The 19,340-nt window shown below is 35.6% G+C and overlaps 1 protein-coding gene across 2 annotated transcripts in view; it reads right to left on the bottom strand.

Moving 5' to 3' along the window:
• The window catches only part of PHF14 (PHD finger protein 14), a 142,848-nt gene that overhangs the window by 64,513 nt on the left and 58,995 nt on the right, over positions 1–19,340 (bottom strand). For both annotated transcript variants that reach the window (XM_075558358.1, XM_075558359.1), the window contains exons 12-16: positions 19,093–19,196; positions 16,695–16,826; positions 14,301–14,469; positions 2,187–2,237; positions 1,940–2,061 (exon numbers count right to left, since the gene is read on the bottom strand). In XM_075558358.1, coding sequence (XP_075414473.1) covers positions 1,940–2,061; positions 2,187–2,237; positions 14,301–14,469; positions 16,695–16,826; positions 19,093–19,196 — 578 coding nt within the window. The remainder of the gene's footprint in view (positions 1–1,939; positions 2,062–2,186; positions 2,238–14,300; positions 14,470–16,694; positions 16,827–19,092; positions 19,197–19,340) is intronic.

The following is a 19,340-nucleotide window of genomic DNA, read 5'->3' on the forward strand; positions in this document are numbered from 1 at the left end:
AAGAATGCAATTAGGAATTAATTTTTTGTAAAAGAAATTAAGGAAATAAACTCTAAAAAGCTTAATATTGCTCAAAAATCTTACCAAAATTAGATGATGCTACTCTTTTTTTTTTAAAGGATGGCTAAAAGAAAACGGGCGGGAAATGCTGTTGTTTGAACACACACAGTTCTTAAAATGCAGATTGCGTAGATTCTGAAGGCTCGTTCAAATATATGATCTAAAATGTTGGTAATATTGTACAGGAGCCCTGGTTGACCTAGGTGGTTACAAATTGGGCTGCTAACTGAAGATTAGCAGTTCAAAGCCACCAGGTGCTCTGCATGAGAAAGATTAGACTTTCTACTTCCCATCCTTGGAAACTTAGGGAGTAATTCTATTTAGCCTATAGGGTCATTCTGAGTCGAAATCAACTTAAAGGCAGTGGGTTTTTGGTTGAGTACAGCAGAGGCCTGAGATAATCTAATATTATTTTTAAAATAAGTAAGAGGACAGATGTTCACAGAAGTCCAAATAATCAAAAACTAGATCAGTAGCCTCTCAAACTTTTAAACGTTTATTAAAAATGAATCATGCTCCAGAACTCCATCCCAGCCAACTCTAGGTGAATTCCCCTGGATAGGATTTTTATTCACTCATTACATAAGATTTTCATGTTTCTTCTTCTTATTATTTTTTGTTGTTGTTTGAACTGAGTTATATCATGCTTCTGCTAGTGATTTTTTTTAAACTTTATTTGAGCAAATTATAGGGTGGTCAGAATTATTTGTGTGTCTATTAGTCTTGAAACCACTTTAAATGAGAATTCCCAGGACATTCTACACTAACTCCTTCAAAATATACTGACCAAATGTTGCAGTTTCTGAGCACTGCTGAAACACTATGCATTTTTATTTTCTCCTTAACTTCAATGATACAATAAGAAACTCAAAATCTAAGACTATGTTTTTCAGGCATTAAAAAACATGAAAGTTGTATTTTAATGACATTATTTTAGAAGCAAATATTTGCTACCACGAAACAATATGATTCTTTCTTTATATAGGTTTTTCTTTTTGAAATATCTAATTTATATGCCTTCATTATCATAGTTTTACCAAAACGTCTTTGAAGGAAATCAGAAAGGATTAACTTATGGCATGTCTGTTGCTTGAAAGTGCAGTATCCTTTTTTGTTTAATGAGCACACATCTATTTTCCAGCCTACTCTCCCATCTCACCCAAGGCTTTGATCACTTTTTTATTTCCGCAAAAAAAGCAAATTGGTGAATCTGGCGCTCTCTGGACCTTCAGGAAGAGCCACTGTGAAGCCTCCGTTGAGATTTCTCATTAGCATTATGTCCGATTAAAAAATAATAACAATAAAAAGTACTAAAACAAAGAAACAACAAACAAAACAAAACAAAGCAAAAGCTATCTAAGCCATCTTTTCCCCTTTCTTTATTTCACAAGAAAGAAGCATTTAACACATTCATTTGATAAGCAATAAAGAAGTGCTAATGAAGCTCATGTCAATAAAAGGCATCTTTTATCATCATTGCCAATACATTTCAACTTTTCTCATATGCTAATAGAGCTTAATCATTTCATTGTCTTATGAGATAAAACACAATCATCCTACTACAAAGTATTTGAAACAAATTATTTGTATTGCCTCCAGACACACGGCATTAATTATCAGCTTCTCTTGTCAAGAGAAAATTAATTTTCTTATGTTCAAAATCCAGATTATTGCTCTTAATTACATCTAAACCTACATTATAACTATGAGTGGCAGGCTAATTAGTGAATGAAATCTGCTTGTGAAGTCCTGCTTGCGCTACATACGTTTTTCAAAAAGGTCCTATCCTGTGACTTTTTCCCATCATATCTGTGATGAGAAAATGATGAAGATGGAGCTTTAATCCCTAAAGGCAAGGTCTCAGGATGATCCAATTTACCTGACAAGGTTTTCATTGTCTCCAGTCCCCTTGCAAGTTGCACATTCCGTTCTTAAGTCCTCAGCCTTGGGCTTCTTTTGTAAGACAGACTGCCTTTGTCTTCGTTCCCTAGGAGCTCTTTCCTGGCATGCAGGGAAGAACAAATGACAGCGGAACAAAACAAAGTCAACGTGTGAGGAAAACATTAAAAAATTAAGCAATAAAACATCTCAGATTAAGTTTAGAGATATGCTTAACTTATTCCAACCTCATGCTTTTCTTCCTCAGGAACGAAGCTTCGTTTTCGTCCTCTGGTTCTCTAAAAAGTGGAAGAAAAAAATCCACAAAAATACTTCATGAATAATTAAAAGAGGGAAAATAACTTTGTTAATTATCACTGCTTAAACTAACACAGTTGGGATATTAGTATTTCTGATTAATACTGCATTGCTCATTTTTCATTTTACTTGATTTATAACACAGGAAATAGAACATGTCAAAGCAAGCAATCTTTTGAGGCATTTACTTTGAATCAAACAAGTACCCGATAAGTAAAGTAAGTGCTCCTGAAAATTGTAAAGGCTTTCTGAAACAATTCATATGTCACCCAATTATGATGTACCCAGAATATCTACATTTTCTTAAATTATTGCACACTATTTATCCATCCAAAACACTAATCTGAGAGTCACACAACATCTCCTGACCACACTGTGTACAAATTTGTGTGTACACTGTCTGGTTTGAATTTCTTACAGCTCCCTAGCTTCTGCAGGTGTTTTTGCATTGCCTTAAGCAATTACTTGTGTGTGATATTAATGATACTGTTCAATATATCTACCTTCTATAGGATAACCTTTCTTTAAAATGGGCACACATATTGATGACTTCCCATCAAATTGGCGGGCACTGTCTAGTGAATGCTTCTCGTGCTGCATCAGCTAGGTGACATATTTTCTACAGGTATTGTGTCCATTACTGGAGCCTTGCTTTGCACGAGTGCATTTAGCGCAGCTTGGACTTCTTCAATACGATCCCCTGGTGGGCTAGTGGTTACACAGGAGACTATGGTCCACATGGTCAGCACTTTGAAATCACCAGCTTCCCCTTGGCAGATGGATAGTGCTTTCTACTCTTAAAAACAATTACAGCCTCAGAAACGCAGAAGGACAATTCTACCCTGCTCTCGAGGGCTCCTGTGAGTCAGCACAGACTAGCTGGCAGCACGTTTGATTTGGGTTTGTTTGTTTGTTTAATTCTTCCTACAATGCTACCTTTTCTGTCTTTTTAAAAATAAATAATTTTATCGGGGCTCTTACATCTCTTTCTAATCCATAAATCAATTGTATCAAGCACAGTTTTACATATGTTGCCATCATCATTTCCAAAACATTTTCTTTCTACTTGAGCCCTCGGATATCACTCCTTTTTTCCCTCCCTCAGCCACCTTGCGCACCCCTGTGAACCCTTGAAAATTTTATAAATTATTTTTATTTTCATATTTTACACCATCTGCTGCCTCCTTTCACCCACATTTCTGTTGTTCATCCCCTGGGGGTGGGAGGGTTGTACGTTGATCATTGCCACCAGTTCCCCTTGTTGCCCTCTTCTCCCCCAACACTTCCTCTACCCTCCTGGTATTACAACTCTCATTATTGGTCCTGAAGGGGTTCTCTGTCCTGGATTCCCTGTGTCGAGAGCTCTTAGCTACACCAGTGTATATGTTCTGGCCCAGCCAGATTTGTAGGATAGAACTGGGGTCAAGAGAGTGGAGGAAATACTACCATTTCTTAACAATATGCGACCTCTTGAAATGGCTGAATTTCATCAATTACTTTGGGTATAGTGATTCTGTGTGTTCTTTCCATCACCCTGTGTTGCTTTCTGACCCAGTCAATATTTTTTTTCCATAAAATCCTTCACTATTTTAACTCAAGGCTTGATTTTTCCTGCAGTTCTTTCAGTTTGAGATGCGCTGAGCGTGTTCTTCCTCTTCAACTTCTCCGCCCAGGCCTCTGCGGGTTCCTTATAATACTTTACTTTGTCTTCTGGGGTCGCTCTTCAGATTTTCAGATCTTTTTCTTCATCATTTCCTTCGTTAGTCTTAGACAGCCTACTTTCAGAGCAAGTTTCAGACGCTCTGCTAACATCAACTTTCATTTTTCTTTCTTTCCTGTCTTTTTAATGACCTTTGGGTTTCGTTGGGACTAGGATGAGGCTTGCTCTTCCCATAACAAGTTACAATCTTTGAAATCCACAAGGCAGTTCTACACTGCCCTACAGGCTCGATATACTTAGAATCGAATCGATGGCTGCCAAGTTTGTTTTTGCTTTCTTTATGTATGATTTTCTCAATGCCATCCTACAGCTCATTATGTTGTCAATCATTAGCGTTCATTGAGTTAAATCTATTCTTGAGGATGACCTCTTAACTTCAGGTGGAATATGCCCAAGGTTGTATTTTGGCTATTATGGACAGGTTTTAATTTTCCTCATATTCAACCTGAACTTAAAAATGAGCAATTGATGGTCTGTAACAAAGTCAGTCCACGGCCTTGTTTGGCTGATAATACTGAGCTTCCCCAGTTTTATTCAGGCAGATGTGGACAATTGTACAATCCCGTGTATCCCTTCCAGTGATGCAGGGCCACATGAACAGGCAATGGTTATGCTATTGGAAAATGGCATGTGCTATGAAGAAGTCATCAGCCTTAAGAAATTGAACATGGAATCTCCAGCTTTGTTTCTGTCACCAAAACCACATTGTACAACGACTGATCCTCTCTTTTGTTCCTAACTTTCACATTCCAATTACCAATAATTATCCATGCATCTTAGCTGCATGTTTGTTCAATTTCAGCCTAGAGAAGTTGGTAAAAATTTTCAATTTCTTCAATGTAGTGGTTGGCACAGAAATTTGACAAATATTTCTATTAACTGGACTGTCTTGTAGGTGTATAGTAGCTTAAGATAGATATTGAAATATTCTTTTGACGAACATTTTCCTGTTCAATTTATCGATCTTGATATTGTAAATAACACTATCCCTACTCAAAATGGTCACTACTCATCCATTTCAGTTCTCTAATGCCCAGAATATCAATTGTTCACACCATTTCATTTTTGACAACTTTGAATTTTCCTGAATTCCTACTTGGAACATTCCATGTGCTGATTATTTGGGATGTTTGTAGCTGTTTCTTTTCTCGTTTTGATTTTTGTGCCATTAGCAAATGACAGTTCCAAAAGCTCTACTCCATCCACATTATTATGGTCAACTCTACTTTGAGGAGGTAGCTCTTTCCCAGACGTATTTGGAATGCAATGCCTGCCAACCTGAGAGGTAATTTTTGGTGTGTACTATATCTGACAGTGTTCTCCTGCTATTCACAAAATTTTCAGTCGCTCATCCCTCAGAACTGGACAGTCTATTCCTTCTCCCAGATCCGCTCTTAATCTGGAAGCGCCACTGAAACCTGTTTACCCTGGGTTGGTGTCTAAAATATTGCTTTCATACCTTCCAGTACAAACAACATGCAAGCCAATACAGTACAACAAACTGACACACAAGTGGTGAAAGACGAATACAAACATTTAAACAATCCAGATTATCACTGTTCCTAGTCAGATATAGTTCTAAATAAGAATAAATGACAATGCAAAACAGATACTATAGGAATGCCTCAATATTTGGAGTAAATTTCAAACTATAATCTCAAACAAAAATAATCTAGAGTGAAATTGTTTAACATTTATCATATTAATATTTCCAGAAGAAAAATAATACAGTAGCTTTAATCCAAATATAACTAATCACAATGGAAATTGTGGATTTATTTCAAGTCTTAGTAATATGGTAGCAACTGGAATTATGATCATTCATAACTAATATCATGTTGGAAAATACTTTAAATATTATTTTCCTGAATAAAATAAGAAAATGGGGAGTGTAAAACAAGAAGAAATTCCTAATAAAGGAAAAAGAAAGATAAGCAAAAGCATGCCTGATTCATCCAACAAATTGCAACTAACAAAGAGCTTCCGCATTCTCTGATGTGTGCAAGGAAGCAGAACTCAGTGATCAGTTTCTAGTAGATGAGGATACTTTTTAGACAGATTATTTTAGGGGGTGGGAGAAGGAGGGGAAGAAGCAGAGAGAAACCAATATGTAGAAGGATGAATTATATTTAGCAAGTATATGCAAATACATATCTACAAGTATTAAGTGATTAATAGTTGATCAATTGAGAGTTCAATTCCAAATTGAGCTTCATTTTGAAAATTATTAAACGCTAATTAAATGATTTTTTTAAAGTAAATCAAAGTTTGAAATTCACTCCAAATGTTGACACATTCCTATTACTCCTGTTTAGTCTTGTTATTTTTTCAGAGTTCTATTTGCCAAGGAATAATGATAATTTGAGTGATTTACAGGATCTGGCTCTTTATTAGCCTGTGACGTATTTACTTGAATAGAGGAAATGCAAAAATAGCCATATGCATGATAGTGCATAAAATGTATCTAGGTTGAAAAGAATAAAATTATTCTAGCTGCAAGGTATCAGTCTAATATTATAACAATCTGAAACATAATTAAATGCTTCAATAACTTCTCTTACATTTGGACTAGACATATAACAAATTAATTTTTACATGTTATTTTAATACATACTAAATACATGTTTTTCCAAGTTAAAATGTTTCATTTGGCAACTGACTATTTTTAAAACTAAAAATACCTCAAAATCACTAAACTCAAATTCACTTATTAATCGATACACTGATTTTCTAAATGTAAGTTACCAATATTTCTACAAGAAAGATTTAATAGTTAGCCATATATAGTTAAATGCAACATAAGGAATGTTTTGGTTTAATTTATATACAAAGACATATCTCAGCGTTATTGTAGTTTCAGTTGTAAACTACCACATAAAGTGAACAATTCAATGAGAGTTGTATGTTTTTTCCCTTTTGCTTTCCCAGTGTATGTACAATTTATATTTACAAAACACTGTGGTCTAAAAAGTATGAACGAGCATTATGTACAATTTTTAAATACTGTGAAACTGACCAAAATGTGACACAGAGTCATAAAGTAAACATATACTGTTGGAGAAATGGTGCCAACACAGGACTGACACAAATCTTCAATTTGTGAAGACCACAGTATCTGCAAAGCACCGTAAGTGAAGTGTGTCGATAAAAAAGAGGAAATGCTTATTTATAAGCAAAACTCCAAATTCAAGGTTAATTAGGGCAATTAAGTCAAACCTTAAAAACCTCTATCAAACTAGAAAGCTTTGGATTTATGCTGTTCAAAATGATTCAACATAAGTTATTCCCAAATAAATGCAATTATTTTTAAAAAGTATTTTCAATTATGAAACAAATTTTTTTAAAATCACAGACTAAAGATCACAAAACACTTTTGATTTAGTGGTTGGCACTAAATAATATATAAATATGTGTGTATATATGTATACATATATACTATATACATGTATATATGCACATTACCTGTAACTACATGAATATGCATACACAAAATAAATATATTTACAAACACTTTCGATACATTATCAAGAGAGCCCAAGGACCATCCTGCTTGGTGAAGTGGAGGGCAGAGAAGAAGAGGCAGGCCCTCAACAAGATGCACGGGCACAGTGACTGCCAACCTGGGCTCCGACATAAGAACAATTGTGAGGATGGTGCGGGTCTCTGCAGGGTTTCATCCTGCTATACAGAGGGTTCTACGAGTCAGAGCCAACTTGAGCGCACTTACCTATAGCGGTACACCGATACACGCACATGCATTGGGGGATTCAAACGTTTGTGAAAATGGAATTAAAAATAATGGAATTTTCCCATGAACACTTGAAGCCTCTTCAATTGAATATGCATATATCGATATGGATATGGACATACGCACACACATGTGTGCACATATACAAAGTGTGAACAAAAAGCAATCTGCTTGTACTGGCGATCATTGTAGAACAGACAACATGGAAAAGTAAATGTTCCCCTCATGTCCGTTGGCAAGGAGCCTCGTTGGGTAGTGGTTCCATACTGGGCTGTGAACTGCAAGGTCGGCAGTTCGTGAACACTGGCCACTCTGAGAGCCAAAGACAGGGCTTTCTATTTCCATGAAGTGTTACAGGCTTGTAACTCATGGGGCATTTCTACCCTGTCTTGCAGGGTCACAGTGATTCCTCATCATTTAGAAGGGCAGTGGAGTTTGGTTTGGTTTGGTTTGGTTGGGTTGGGTTGGGTTTGGTTTATCAACTGGCTGTAGCAGTTATTTTACCTAATTCAATTTATATTAATATGATGAAGAAAACTGCACGAAGAAGGAAAATAATCATTGCCGATTTGGCTTACCTGTAAATTAAAATCACCAGAGATCTAAGGAGATAAAATAATCATTTGATATGATATAGTTCTGCAATAAAACCATTCTCACATATAATATATGAAATAAGTAAATATCTGTTCTTCACTCTCCTGATCTGGTACACTCAGAAATATGCAACAGGATGGTCTTTTCAAGAGGAAACGTGTGGTTCTGCGCATGGCCACCTGTTCTCAGGACAGAACTGAACCACTTTCACGGAGCCAGAGTGAAGTCAGCAGGGCCCAGTTCAACACAGAAATCTTACGCCGATGCTTTCTAAAATTTTATGACAGCCAAAGGTTTTAAAAGTTGTCTAGTGTCTCAGAGATGGCTGAGTCCCCCATAACAATCCTTCCCAGAAGTACAGTAGCTTAATTCAAACAGTATCATAAGCCGCACAGCAAATGAAGACAAAACACAAAATACAGAGTGATTTTCAGTAAGTTGAATAAGGCTGGATGCCAATACTCCAACATTTTTACTAAACAGGACCAAAAAGAAAGTAACATGTCTCAGATTTTCCATGACTTGAGCTCTAATTCTCCTATAGGACCCTACTTGGCATATGTGTAAAACAAATTAAGATATAAATGTAATGAAAGTTAACTCTACGACATTTACATATCTCACATAGAAAGACTATCGCCCGTAATGGCCTCAAGCAGCGTAAAAACTCAAGTGTTTAAAATGAGGTAGAAGGCAGATTAAACGTGTGCTAAAATCCCTTTCTACAATAGTGATCTATTAAAAATGGGAAATTCGGCGAAATAATATAATTTTCAGTCTTTGCTGCAAAAAATCTTAGGACTTTTTGCCGCTTTTAGTTTCTTTTAAAAATAGAGACACAAAACACACCACAAATGTATGAGTCAGGAAGAAAGAGCTGAGAACTTCAAAGAGAAAAGATGATGGTGCAAGCTAGTAGAAGACCAGGGAAAGACAGGCCCCTGCATGTCCTTTGGCACTGGTTTAAAAGATGAAAAGTCACTGGATAACACAGAGTATATAGAAAATGAAAAGAAAATCGGAAAGCTTTCAAGTTACATTAAAGTTATTAGGAAATATGCCAAAAACTACAAACATCAATTTTAAAATAACTTCAAAAAGGAATCACGGGTAAGCTAATCTACCTTTTCCCCAAAAAAGTGAGTATCTTGCTTAAAGGGGAAAAGTGTCCACATTTAGAATAAAATAAAATGTCTAAAACACAAGCTACTTAAATGAAAATATTCTGGGCTGCCTTATCAGTAATTCTATAGCTTGGGTGATGAAATAATAAACAGACAAGCAGAAAGCTACAATTCCTGAACCAGCAAAGAAGGGCTAGAAAGACTCCCCCAGAAACATTGATTTCACTTGCAAAGCTGTAGTGGAAGAGGATAAATAGCTCATTTGCTAAATACTCAATGAGCACCTATTGTAAATCAAACTCTGAAGGAGGAACCAAACCAAATCCACTGTCCATTACATTGAGTCTAACTCAGGGATCAGAGAAGACAGAGTAAAACCACAGTACAGGATTCCCTGTGCGTCAATCCTGACAAAAGCAGCAGAGGGCGCACATTCCGCCTGTAGAGGGAGTGATGGGCCGCAACTGCTGACGCTTCTGTTAGCTGAATGCCTCCAGGGCTCCCAAAAGTATTTATATCATATTATAAACAATGTTCCTCTTTTAGTTTTAAGTTTTAAATGTATATGTCACTATGGGTATTGCTTTTTTATCACTGCCATAAGAATATATGACAATGTGGTAGCTTCCCACAAAACAAATTTATTCTCTTAAAGCTTTGTATGTCAGAAGCCTGACACAAGCCTCAGGGATATTACAATGCATGGACCCAATGTCAGTAGTCTTACTTTTCCTTACTGAGGAAAGCCAGGACAGGGTGGCTTGTTTTCAGGAACACATAGATAACCTAGATCATCTCTGTATCTCTGGGTCTGTAATTCTGAACTGTGTTTACTCAGAAAGGCCCTTTTGTACGTTAGGTACTATAGTCACAGGTTTCGGCAAGTAGAGACATGCCTATATGTAGGGAGCGATGATTCTGCCTAGCAAACCCATTGCCATCGAGTAAATTCCAATATGAAATGAAGTCCATGTCAACATCAGTCTTTTCTACCTACCACACCATTGTCATCGAGTTCATTCCAAGTCATAGGGACCTACCGAGGGCTTGCCAATGTAAATCTTCACAGGAGCAGCCAGCCTCCTCTGTCTCTTACAGAGCCTCCGATAGCTGGAACCACTGACACTATGACAGACGGCCTATGAGTTGAGATCCACAATCAACTCCCATGGAAGCAGCAATCAAGAAATCAAATAAAATACTGCACTCCGCAAATTTGCTGCAAAAGACCTTTTAAAAGTGTTCAAAAGCAAAGAGGTTGCTTTGAAGACCAATGTGAGCCTGGCTCGAGAGAGGGCTTGAAAATCTCCTTGTATTCCTTCAAAAGCAGGACAAGGAAGATGGGAGAGTAAAACCTTTGGACAGTGGTGCTGGCAAAGACGACGGCCTATGCCAGCAGAATATACAAACATGTCTTGGAAGAAGTGCAACTGGACTGTTTCTTAGAAGGGAGGTTAGTGAGAGCACTGCACATCCTATGAACATGTTAACAAGAGAGACCAGTGCCTGGAGAAGAACACGGTGCATGGGAAAGTAGACAGCAGAGGCGAGAGAAAAAGAAGGCCCTCAATGAGATGCACTTGGCTGAGACATGCAACAATTGTGAGGATGGCAGGGTTCTGCGTCAGAATCAACTGGATGACATTGAAAATCAGCAATAATAAAGATGTCAACAAGAAACTAATTATAATTGGGATATTATGAAATCATAGACTAAAGTGTGTGCTACTAAAGCGTGACTGCATCACAGAGCAGTGACCAGCAACCTACAAAGTCAATGGCATTACAAAGTTCCCTTGAAATGTCTGTGTGACGGCTTTCATTTCTCTGGGGTCTATTAGCTAGGTCTGGGACTATGGCAATTCAGATGGACAGCAAGGAGGGAGGGAAGAAGGGGAAAGCAGAGGTAATAATCATAAATACTATCTGTATAGTTATGTTCACAATTTAGTCTGTATAAAAATAATAGCATCCACAAAATTGATTTTAAAACGATATTACCAAGCTCATCTCCATAGAATCTAATTAATTAGATCTCAGATGGGTCCAAGGATCTCATCCCAGAAAACACCCCAGATCAGCGATTCTCAACCTGTGGGTTGTGATCCCTTTGGGGGTTGAATGACCCTTTCACAGGGGTCGCTTAAGACCATCGGAAAACACATAAATATTTCGCAATATATAATTATATATTTTTGTGATTAATCACTATGCTTTAATTTTGTTCAATTTGTAACAATGAAAATACATCCTGCTGTACACTGGTACAGATAGGAACTGGAAACAAATCCAGGGTGGAAATTCCCTTCAGGACCAGTGGTGAGAGTGGCGATACCGGGAGGGTGGAGGGAGGGTGTGGTGGAACGAACAACAGAGAAGTGGGTGAAGGGAGATGACGGACAGGGCAAGATATGACAAAATAATAATTTATAAATTATCAGGGGTTCATGAGGGAGGTGGGAGCACAGAGGAAGGGGAAAAAATGAGGAGCTGATGCCAGGGGCTTAGGTGGATAGCAAATGTTTTGAGAATGATGAGGGCAATGAATGTATAAATGTGCTTTACACAATTGATGTATGTATGGATTGTGATAAGAGTTGTATGAGCCCCTAATAAAATGATTAAAAAAAACAAATGAATTAGAAAATACTTTTGACTAAATAAAAGAACTTATGGTTAAAAAACAAAAAGAGTTGTATGAGCCCCTAATAAAATGATTAACAAAAAAAGAAAATACATCCTGCATATCAAATATTTACATTACAATTCATAACAGTAGCAAAATTACAGTTATGAAGTAGCAATGGAAATAATTTTATTGTTGGGGTGTCACCACAACATGAGAAACGGTATTAAAGGGTCGCGGCATTAGGAACACTGGGAACCACTGGCCCAGATGATCCTAACATATTGCAAACCTGGCCCCTTAGAGTAGTTCTCTGTGCTGCACAAATTTGTTTTGAAAAGAGGGCTCTTTGAGTTAATGAAAAATAATAACAATCATGTTGCAAAACAGTTTTTCATCTTCAAAATGCATTATAATTTCCCGGTAAGAAAATAATCATAGTGCATTTCCTAAAATCACGAGCCCAAAATTTTAGACCATTCTTGTAGTTTCACTCAGCAGTAACTGAAATTAAGCCTACCACCCCAACACAATATCCTAGAGTCAAAGAATAGGATAAATGAAATTGAGCAAAATTAGAAGACTTTAAAACATCCTTATAATTTTAGGCTAAAAAAACCAGAGAAATTAAATAAGTAAAATAATTTCTTAAGTTATTAAAAGTTCATCTTTTATCTTAAGTAATACTCAACAGTTATCACATAAATATCACAATAATTTCCCTTTTACCATAACTTCAAAATTAAAGGTCTTAATAGTGGTCATAAGGATTTACTTAAACAATAAAGAAACAAGTTGAGAATATTTCAAAGGAAGATATTCTTTGTAAAAAAGACATAAAGTAATAATTGCTTTTTTCTAAAATATTAAGGATAGCATTATCAACCAATTATAGTTATAAAAATATGGCAGCTGTATGACATGTGGATGTAATACCAACAAAACTTTAAATTATAGAAAATATTTTAGAAACAAAAATTAGCAGAGCTATTCAAAGAAGGAAAATTCTCTTCAGTATATTTAAATACAAAATATATTTATGTAGCCTAAGAAATCATTTTAAACAGTAGTGATTACAAATAAAACTATTTCAATTTGATCTCTTTACAGGAGTTGAATTAAACTACTCCAATTACCTAAGAGTTAACAATCCCAGGTTTACCTACTTAATGGGTAAAAAGAAAAAGAATTGATTTGATGTATCTAATGCCTCTTTAAGTGACCACAGCGGGTACTACCCGGTGTTTTGTTTGTTTGGTTTTTTTTAGTTAGGGAGGGGTAACTAGTTTAAAGAAAAAAATAAAACTATGTTATAAGAAAACATATTATGGATACATTGGGTGGTGTAAGATATGGCAAAAATAATAATATACTAAGGGTTCCTGGGGGGTAGGGTAGGGGTGGGAGGAGATAAAAGGAAGCTGATATCAAAGAGTTCAAGAAGAAAGAAAATACTTTGAAATGATGGTGTCAGTAATTGTATAATTATGCTTGATCTAATTGTATTATGGATTGTTATAACATCTGTAAGAGCTCCCAATAAAATAATGAAAAGAAAACACATTATGAGAAGTCCCCTGTAGAAAGTTAAAAATATCTCCCCTGAGAATTAATAACTTCCAGCCAGCCATTACAGCTTTGGAACAAAACGTCAGTCACTCACACTACTCAGATAAGAGAAAGCACGACAGTCGACTTCTGTCTTAAATGCTCTCAGGTGGGAGTCCCAGGATAGACAGGGAGATTACCAAAGAGCTCTCAAAGGTTTAAAAGGCTTTGGTGAAGGCCTTTTTTTTTTTTATATAAGTGAGTGGGGATACAGTGGGTTTTCATTATTACTAGTCTTTAAATCAAACACAAAAACTAGAAATTCTCAGGTATGTCTGGTATAGTCCATAATGTAATCATTTTTAAAAGAATAACAAATAGCAATATACACATTTCATTCTTTGGCTCCTGGGCAGTGTTGTCCCTTTGTCTTTTCATCATCTTAAATTCTGGTCTCCAATGTTCATGATGAGTATGATACATAAAGTAGTTCTGATGGGACAGAGGTTCGACACTCGGCTACTAACCTGAGGGATGGTGGTTGAAACCCACCAGTTGATCCTTAAGAGAAAGATGTGACAATCTGTTTCCATAAAGATTACAAATGGGGAAACCATTTGGGTAGCTCTACTCTATCCTAGGATTTGATGGCAATGGCAGGAGAAATAAGGAATACATTACCGTGTTTCTTATTGGAATCTTCTTGGGTTCTGGTGGTACATCCTGTGGAACAAATTTCACTGGTTCCTTAATCTGTCTCCTTGATCGTTTGGTCCCATCTGGTAAGGTTTCCATGGCCATGTCTGCTTCCATGTCACTACTCCCCGCTTGGTCACATTCTGAGCATTGCCTATATGAAGAGAGAAATCAGTTTTTAAGTTCACAATTGTACATTTTCCTTGAAGCTTTAGCAATCACTGTAACCTTTGAGAAGTAGATCACGAGACCTTTCTTCTGAAATTTCTCTGGTGGACTCGAAATCTCAATATTAGTAGGCAAGTGCTTAAGCATTTGCATCACCAGAAGTCACACAGCCATATATGCAAGTACATGTTTAAAACCTGTTGGGGAAGGTAACACTTAGATTCAATGTATGTGTCAATCTCCTTACCATGACAATTTCAAGCTACCAACCTGGCATCAGTGACTATGGAGTTGGAAAAAGATATGTAACAGCATATCAGTGTATCGTTTCTCTACCATATAGTTAGAAGATACAATGGAATAGACCCAAGATCAACAGCATGAGGAAACTGATGTAAATTATTTAGGAAGTGATGTACTTTAGCATTTAATACTCTTGTTTTTTAATATAAATTAAATAATAAACTAACACTGGGAAAAATTGCTTTTCAAATCAAGGTACATGAAAGAAAAAAATAATTTCTAAAACTTACTCATTCCAAGATTAATATACTCAATTGTTAACCAAAACGAAGCTGATTTTAGAGGCAAAAATCTGACTAGTACATCTCCAAGAAATTGAAAGCTTCACTACCCTGCAATATTAGCTTCAACTCTTACTTAAAATTTTAAAACCAGTGTATAGGACCAAAGTAGCTAACGTCAATTTGGAATGGCTTTCAGCCAAAAGAGTATGTACTTTCTTTTTTTTTTTTTTTTAAGACTATGTACTTTCATTAAACTTTCACACAAACAACTAGAAACCAGATCTCTACAAACATAAAAGTTAGGAAGATGCATAACTTATTTTAATGAAATAATTGCACATCTCCATGCCCATGACCGGGACAAAACACCCAGTTCATGGAGACTACCAAACTCACTTTTGATTTAGAAACCCAACAAGGATGCTTATTAACATGACTAGTATCCTAATATGCTACAGCAATGTCTTCTTAAAATTGAAAGTTTCAAATACACAAAGATATCAAAGGAAACATACCCTATTATATTTGAAAGCAGAAGCCAGAATAATGTTTAAAACAAATAGACTAAGAACACTACTTTAAAAGCTATCCTGTAAATCAGTGGTTTTCAATCTTCCTAGGGCCGCGACCCTTTGATAGCTCCTCATGTTGTGGTAACCCCCAAACATAAAAATTTTTTTGTTGCTACTTTATAACTATAATTTTGCTACTGTAGTGAATTGGGTGATCCCTGTGAAAGACTCATTTGACCCCCCAAGGGGTTGCAACCCACAGGTTAAGAACTGCTGCTGTAAATCAATAGATGGATAGATAGATAGATAGCTATCCTGTGACTGTGGTAAAAGGAGAGGAACAGAAATATTTCTAGTGAATGAAACAATGTGCTTAATAGATTTGAAGAACAAACATGAATTTTTGTGTGGTTACCATTTAAGAATTTAGGATTTACTCTTATTTAAAATTGAAAATAGTAGCTTATCTAAAAAGATCACTCTTGTTCATTCCAAAGCTTTCAATTTCCTATATCCTCCTTTCTATAAAGAAAATAGGCTATTAAAATCTGAACATCTGTCTCTCCCTTGGACTAAAAAATTAAGGAAAAGATGAAACTCATTATACACATCATAAGCATTTATCAAACATCTGCAGTGATTCAATCTGCCTAAGTTAATGAAAAAAAATTCAGAAACATATGTCAAATGTTCCTAGAGTTTCCAAGAATGTTTGAATTTAAATATAACTAACACAAGCAACAACATACCAGAAGTAAACCTTTAGGTGAAACTAATTTAGAAATAAAATATTAAATTACAAGTACAAGAATGACTATGGAAGTATATTTTTGATGAATGCACTCAATTTCAAAATAGAAATAAAGCATTTAGCAAATTCTTACAATAAAGCAAAAGATAATTATAACTACATTGTTTGAAATGAAATCCTATTGCTAAGATACAAAAACAGACTCAATTAATTGAAATTTCTTTCTTTTTTTTGGAATTTATTTCTTAAGAACACTGTTAGAGTTTTATTCATACTACAGTACAGAAATATTTATGGATATATCTATTGTTAATACGTGCTACATATTTATTATGTATCAATATGACACAGTATTTCCTTACATACTCCTGAAACATAGAGCAAACCAGTTTTAATAAGCAAATTCCTTCTCTTTACTTACCAATAACTGTTTTTGGTCTTTCTTGGCATCCGTGTTAGAGGGGGGTCCAAACACCCAAGATGGTAATGGAGTTTGCAAGTATCACATAACAAGAGAAGATGCTGATCATGGTTCTTCTTACAAATTCCACAACTTTGAATGAAGGTGTCAAATAAAAGATTAATTTGAACATTATCATGATGAAATACACTGAGTTCATAGCATATTTTTCATTTCCAAAATTTTACCAATCATTAAATCGTCCATTAAAACTCTTAACCAACATCTATGCTATTGAAAAAAATGATTTTTCATAACTCATGTCATTTTATATGTCAATAACTGATTGCTAGTTCCAGTTACTTAGGAGAATTTCTACTTTACATTTAAATACTAATATGTCAAAGTTTCAAAGACGGCCTAAGAAATTTAGTCCCAACATTTGATTATTTTAATTTAAATCCTGACTTAAATGTCAACGAACATTAGCTCATTTTTCCCTCTAAAAGCATAAATTAAATAAACAATTTCCTACGGTTTTTCTCAAACTACAAGCTACTTTACAAACAAACCAATTTATTGTCTAACATTGAAAACAGTTTGAAGATTCTTCCAAGTGAAAATAAACTATTTATGTAAATCTCTTTTCAGAGTGAGACTTGACTGAGAGTTGTTGCAAAGATAGATGTTTACTATTACTGTTGTCATTTTGATTTCTTTTTGTTTTTAAGAAATCTAATTGTTCTTGTACAATAATGCAACTTTAATTCTTATGACCCAAGCACAACAGTCTGAAAACCTAGGACCTATTTTATCGGGAATGTACAAGTGAAGGAGAAGTTAAGAACCTAAAAGAACCATCCGTCCAAATCCTGAAACAGCAACGATCTTGGAATTTGGGGTTTGTTTTGATAATTGAAAAAAAAAAATTACTGTGAGAGCACAAGAAAACATGTGCCTGATCTGAAAGTTGCTTACGGTTAAAAAGAAAAACTACTAAAAATATAATCTGAAACCAAATGAACTCTGATCTTTAAAACTCCGCAGCTTACTGATAGGTCTGATGGTTCCCAAAGCAAGGAGCATGCGTTCATCGCTGTGCTGTGCACGCGAACAACAGTGAGCTTGGCCCACCTTTCAAGGGGTTTCCTACTATCGATGGAGACAGCTTCCACAGAACAGGTGCTACCTCCAGAGATGAGTACTGCCCTAATGTTGTTCCTGAAACGGATGTGGTTGTTCCTGAAACGGATGTGGTTATGGGGACACTAGTAATATATATATATTTGCATATGCCTATGTATATGTATAGGCATGTTTATATGTGGATATATATATCAAGGGGCAACTAAAAGTTATGCCCAAATGGAAAGTTTTCACAAATAGTAGAAGCCCCCTCATAGATTTATTTACATATGAACTGCATTGTTTTATCAATATAGTAAGTTACAAGAAAAAAGTGTGATTCTAACACATTTAATTATACATAAAAATCTTAACTATGTAAAATTATTATAATGGTTAGCACTAAGAATATTGAGCTAAAAAATTAAAGGATGAAAGTATGTCTAGAAATTGAATTAGTACAATTGATTCTGTACAGGGAAAAGAATTTAAGGACAGATTTTAAAATGTTCTAAATCATTTTATTAGGGGCTCATACAACTCTTATCACAACCCAGACATACGTCAATTGTATAAAGCACATCTGTACATTTATTGCCCTCATCATTCTCAAAACATTTGCTCTCCACTTAAGCCCCTGGCATCACTTCAATTTTCGCCTTCCCCGCTCCCTCCTCCCTCATGAACCCTTGATAATTTATAAATTATTATTTTGTCATATCTTGCCCTGTCTGTTGTCTCCCTTCACCCACTCTTCTGTTGTCTGTACCCCAGGGAGGACATTATATGTAGATCCTTATAACAGATTGCCCCTTTTCACCCCACCCTCTCTCACCCTTCCAACAGATTTAAATTAAAACTTACCTTCACTGTCCGCTTTAAACAAAGATTATATCCATCATTACCTCAAAACAGAGACAGACCTCTTAACTGAGTGAAGCAAAACAAAACACAAACATGGCCCTTTAGCCTTTAATATTGTTTCCATTATTTATGAGAATCATCTCTAGTACTGTCAACGGCTGGTTCATCTCCATGGAGATTATGCAGGAATATCCATTAATTACAGAATCCAAAAGGTCAAGGAAATATCATTAAAAGAGCTATAAAAAAGTCTTCTATTCTTTGACCAGAAAACATCTTTTATTAAACTATTAATATAATGAACTTCAAAGCGTTTAATAGAAATTCTGATAAAGATAAAATTCATTCTTAGATCCTATCTTATTAGCATTGGCTAAGAATCCATACTAACACTCTATGATCGTTCATTAACCCATTATGAATTACTTGCCTATAAAGCACTGCTGGAAGAGTAGATGTTTTTTGTGTGCCTCCTTCCTTTTTACTTGGTTTTCTCTCTTTTGGTGCTCGCAAAATAGCCGGTATGTTCAACTTCTATTGATTTGAAAAAATGCAGTTTATAAGGAAGAAATGGAAAGCCGCATTTTCTTCTACTCGCCAATTGAGCCAACTCATTATACCACAATGCTAAGGGGGAAATCTGCTGTGCCAGTATTACACTGGAAAAAATCATTATAA

The sequence above is a fragment of the Tenrec ecaudatus genome, chromosome 9, assembly GCF_050624435.1.
Source record: "Tenrec ecaudatus isolate mTenEca1 chromosome 9, mTenEca1.hap1, whole genome shotgun sequence".
Taxonomy (NCBI): Eukaryota; Metazoa; Chordata; class Mammalia; order Afrosoricida; family Tenrecidae; genus Tenrec; species Tenrec ecaudatus.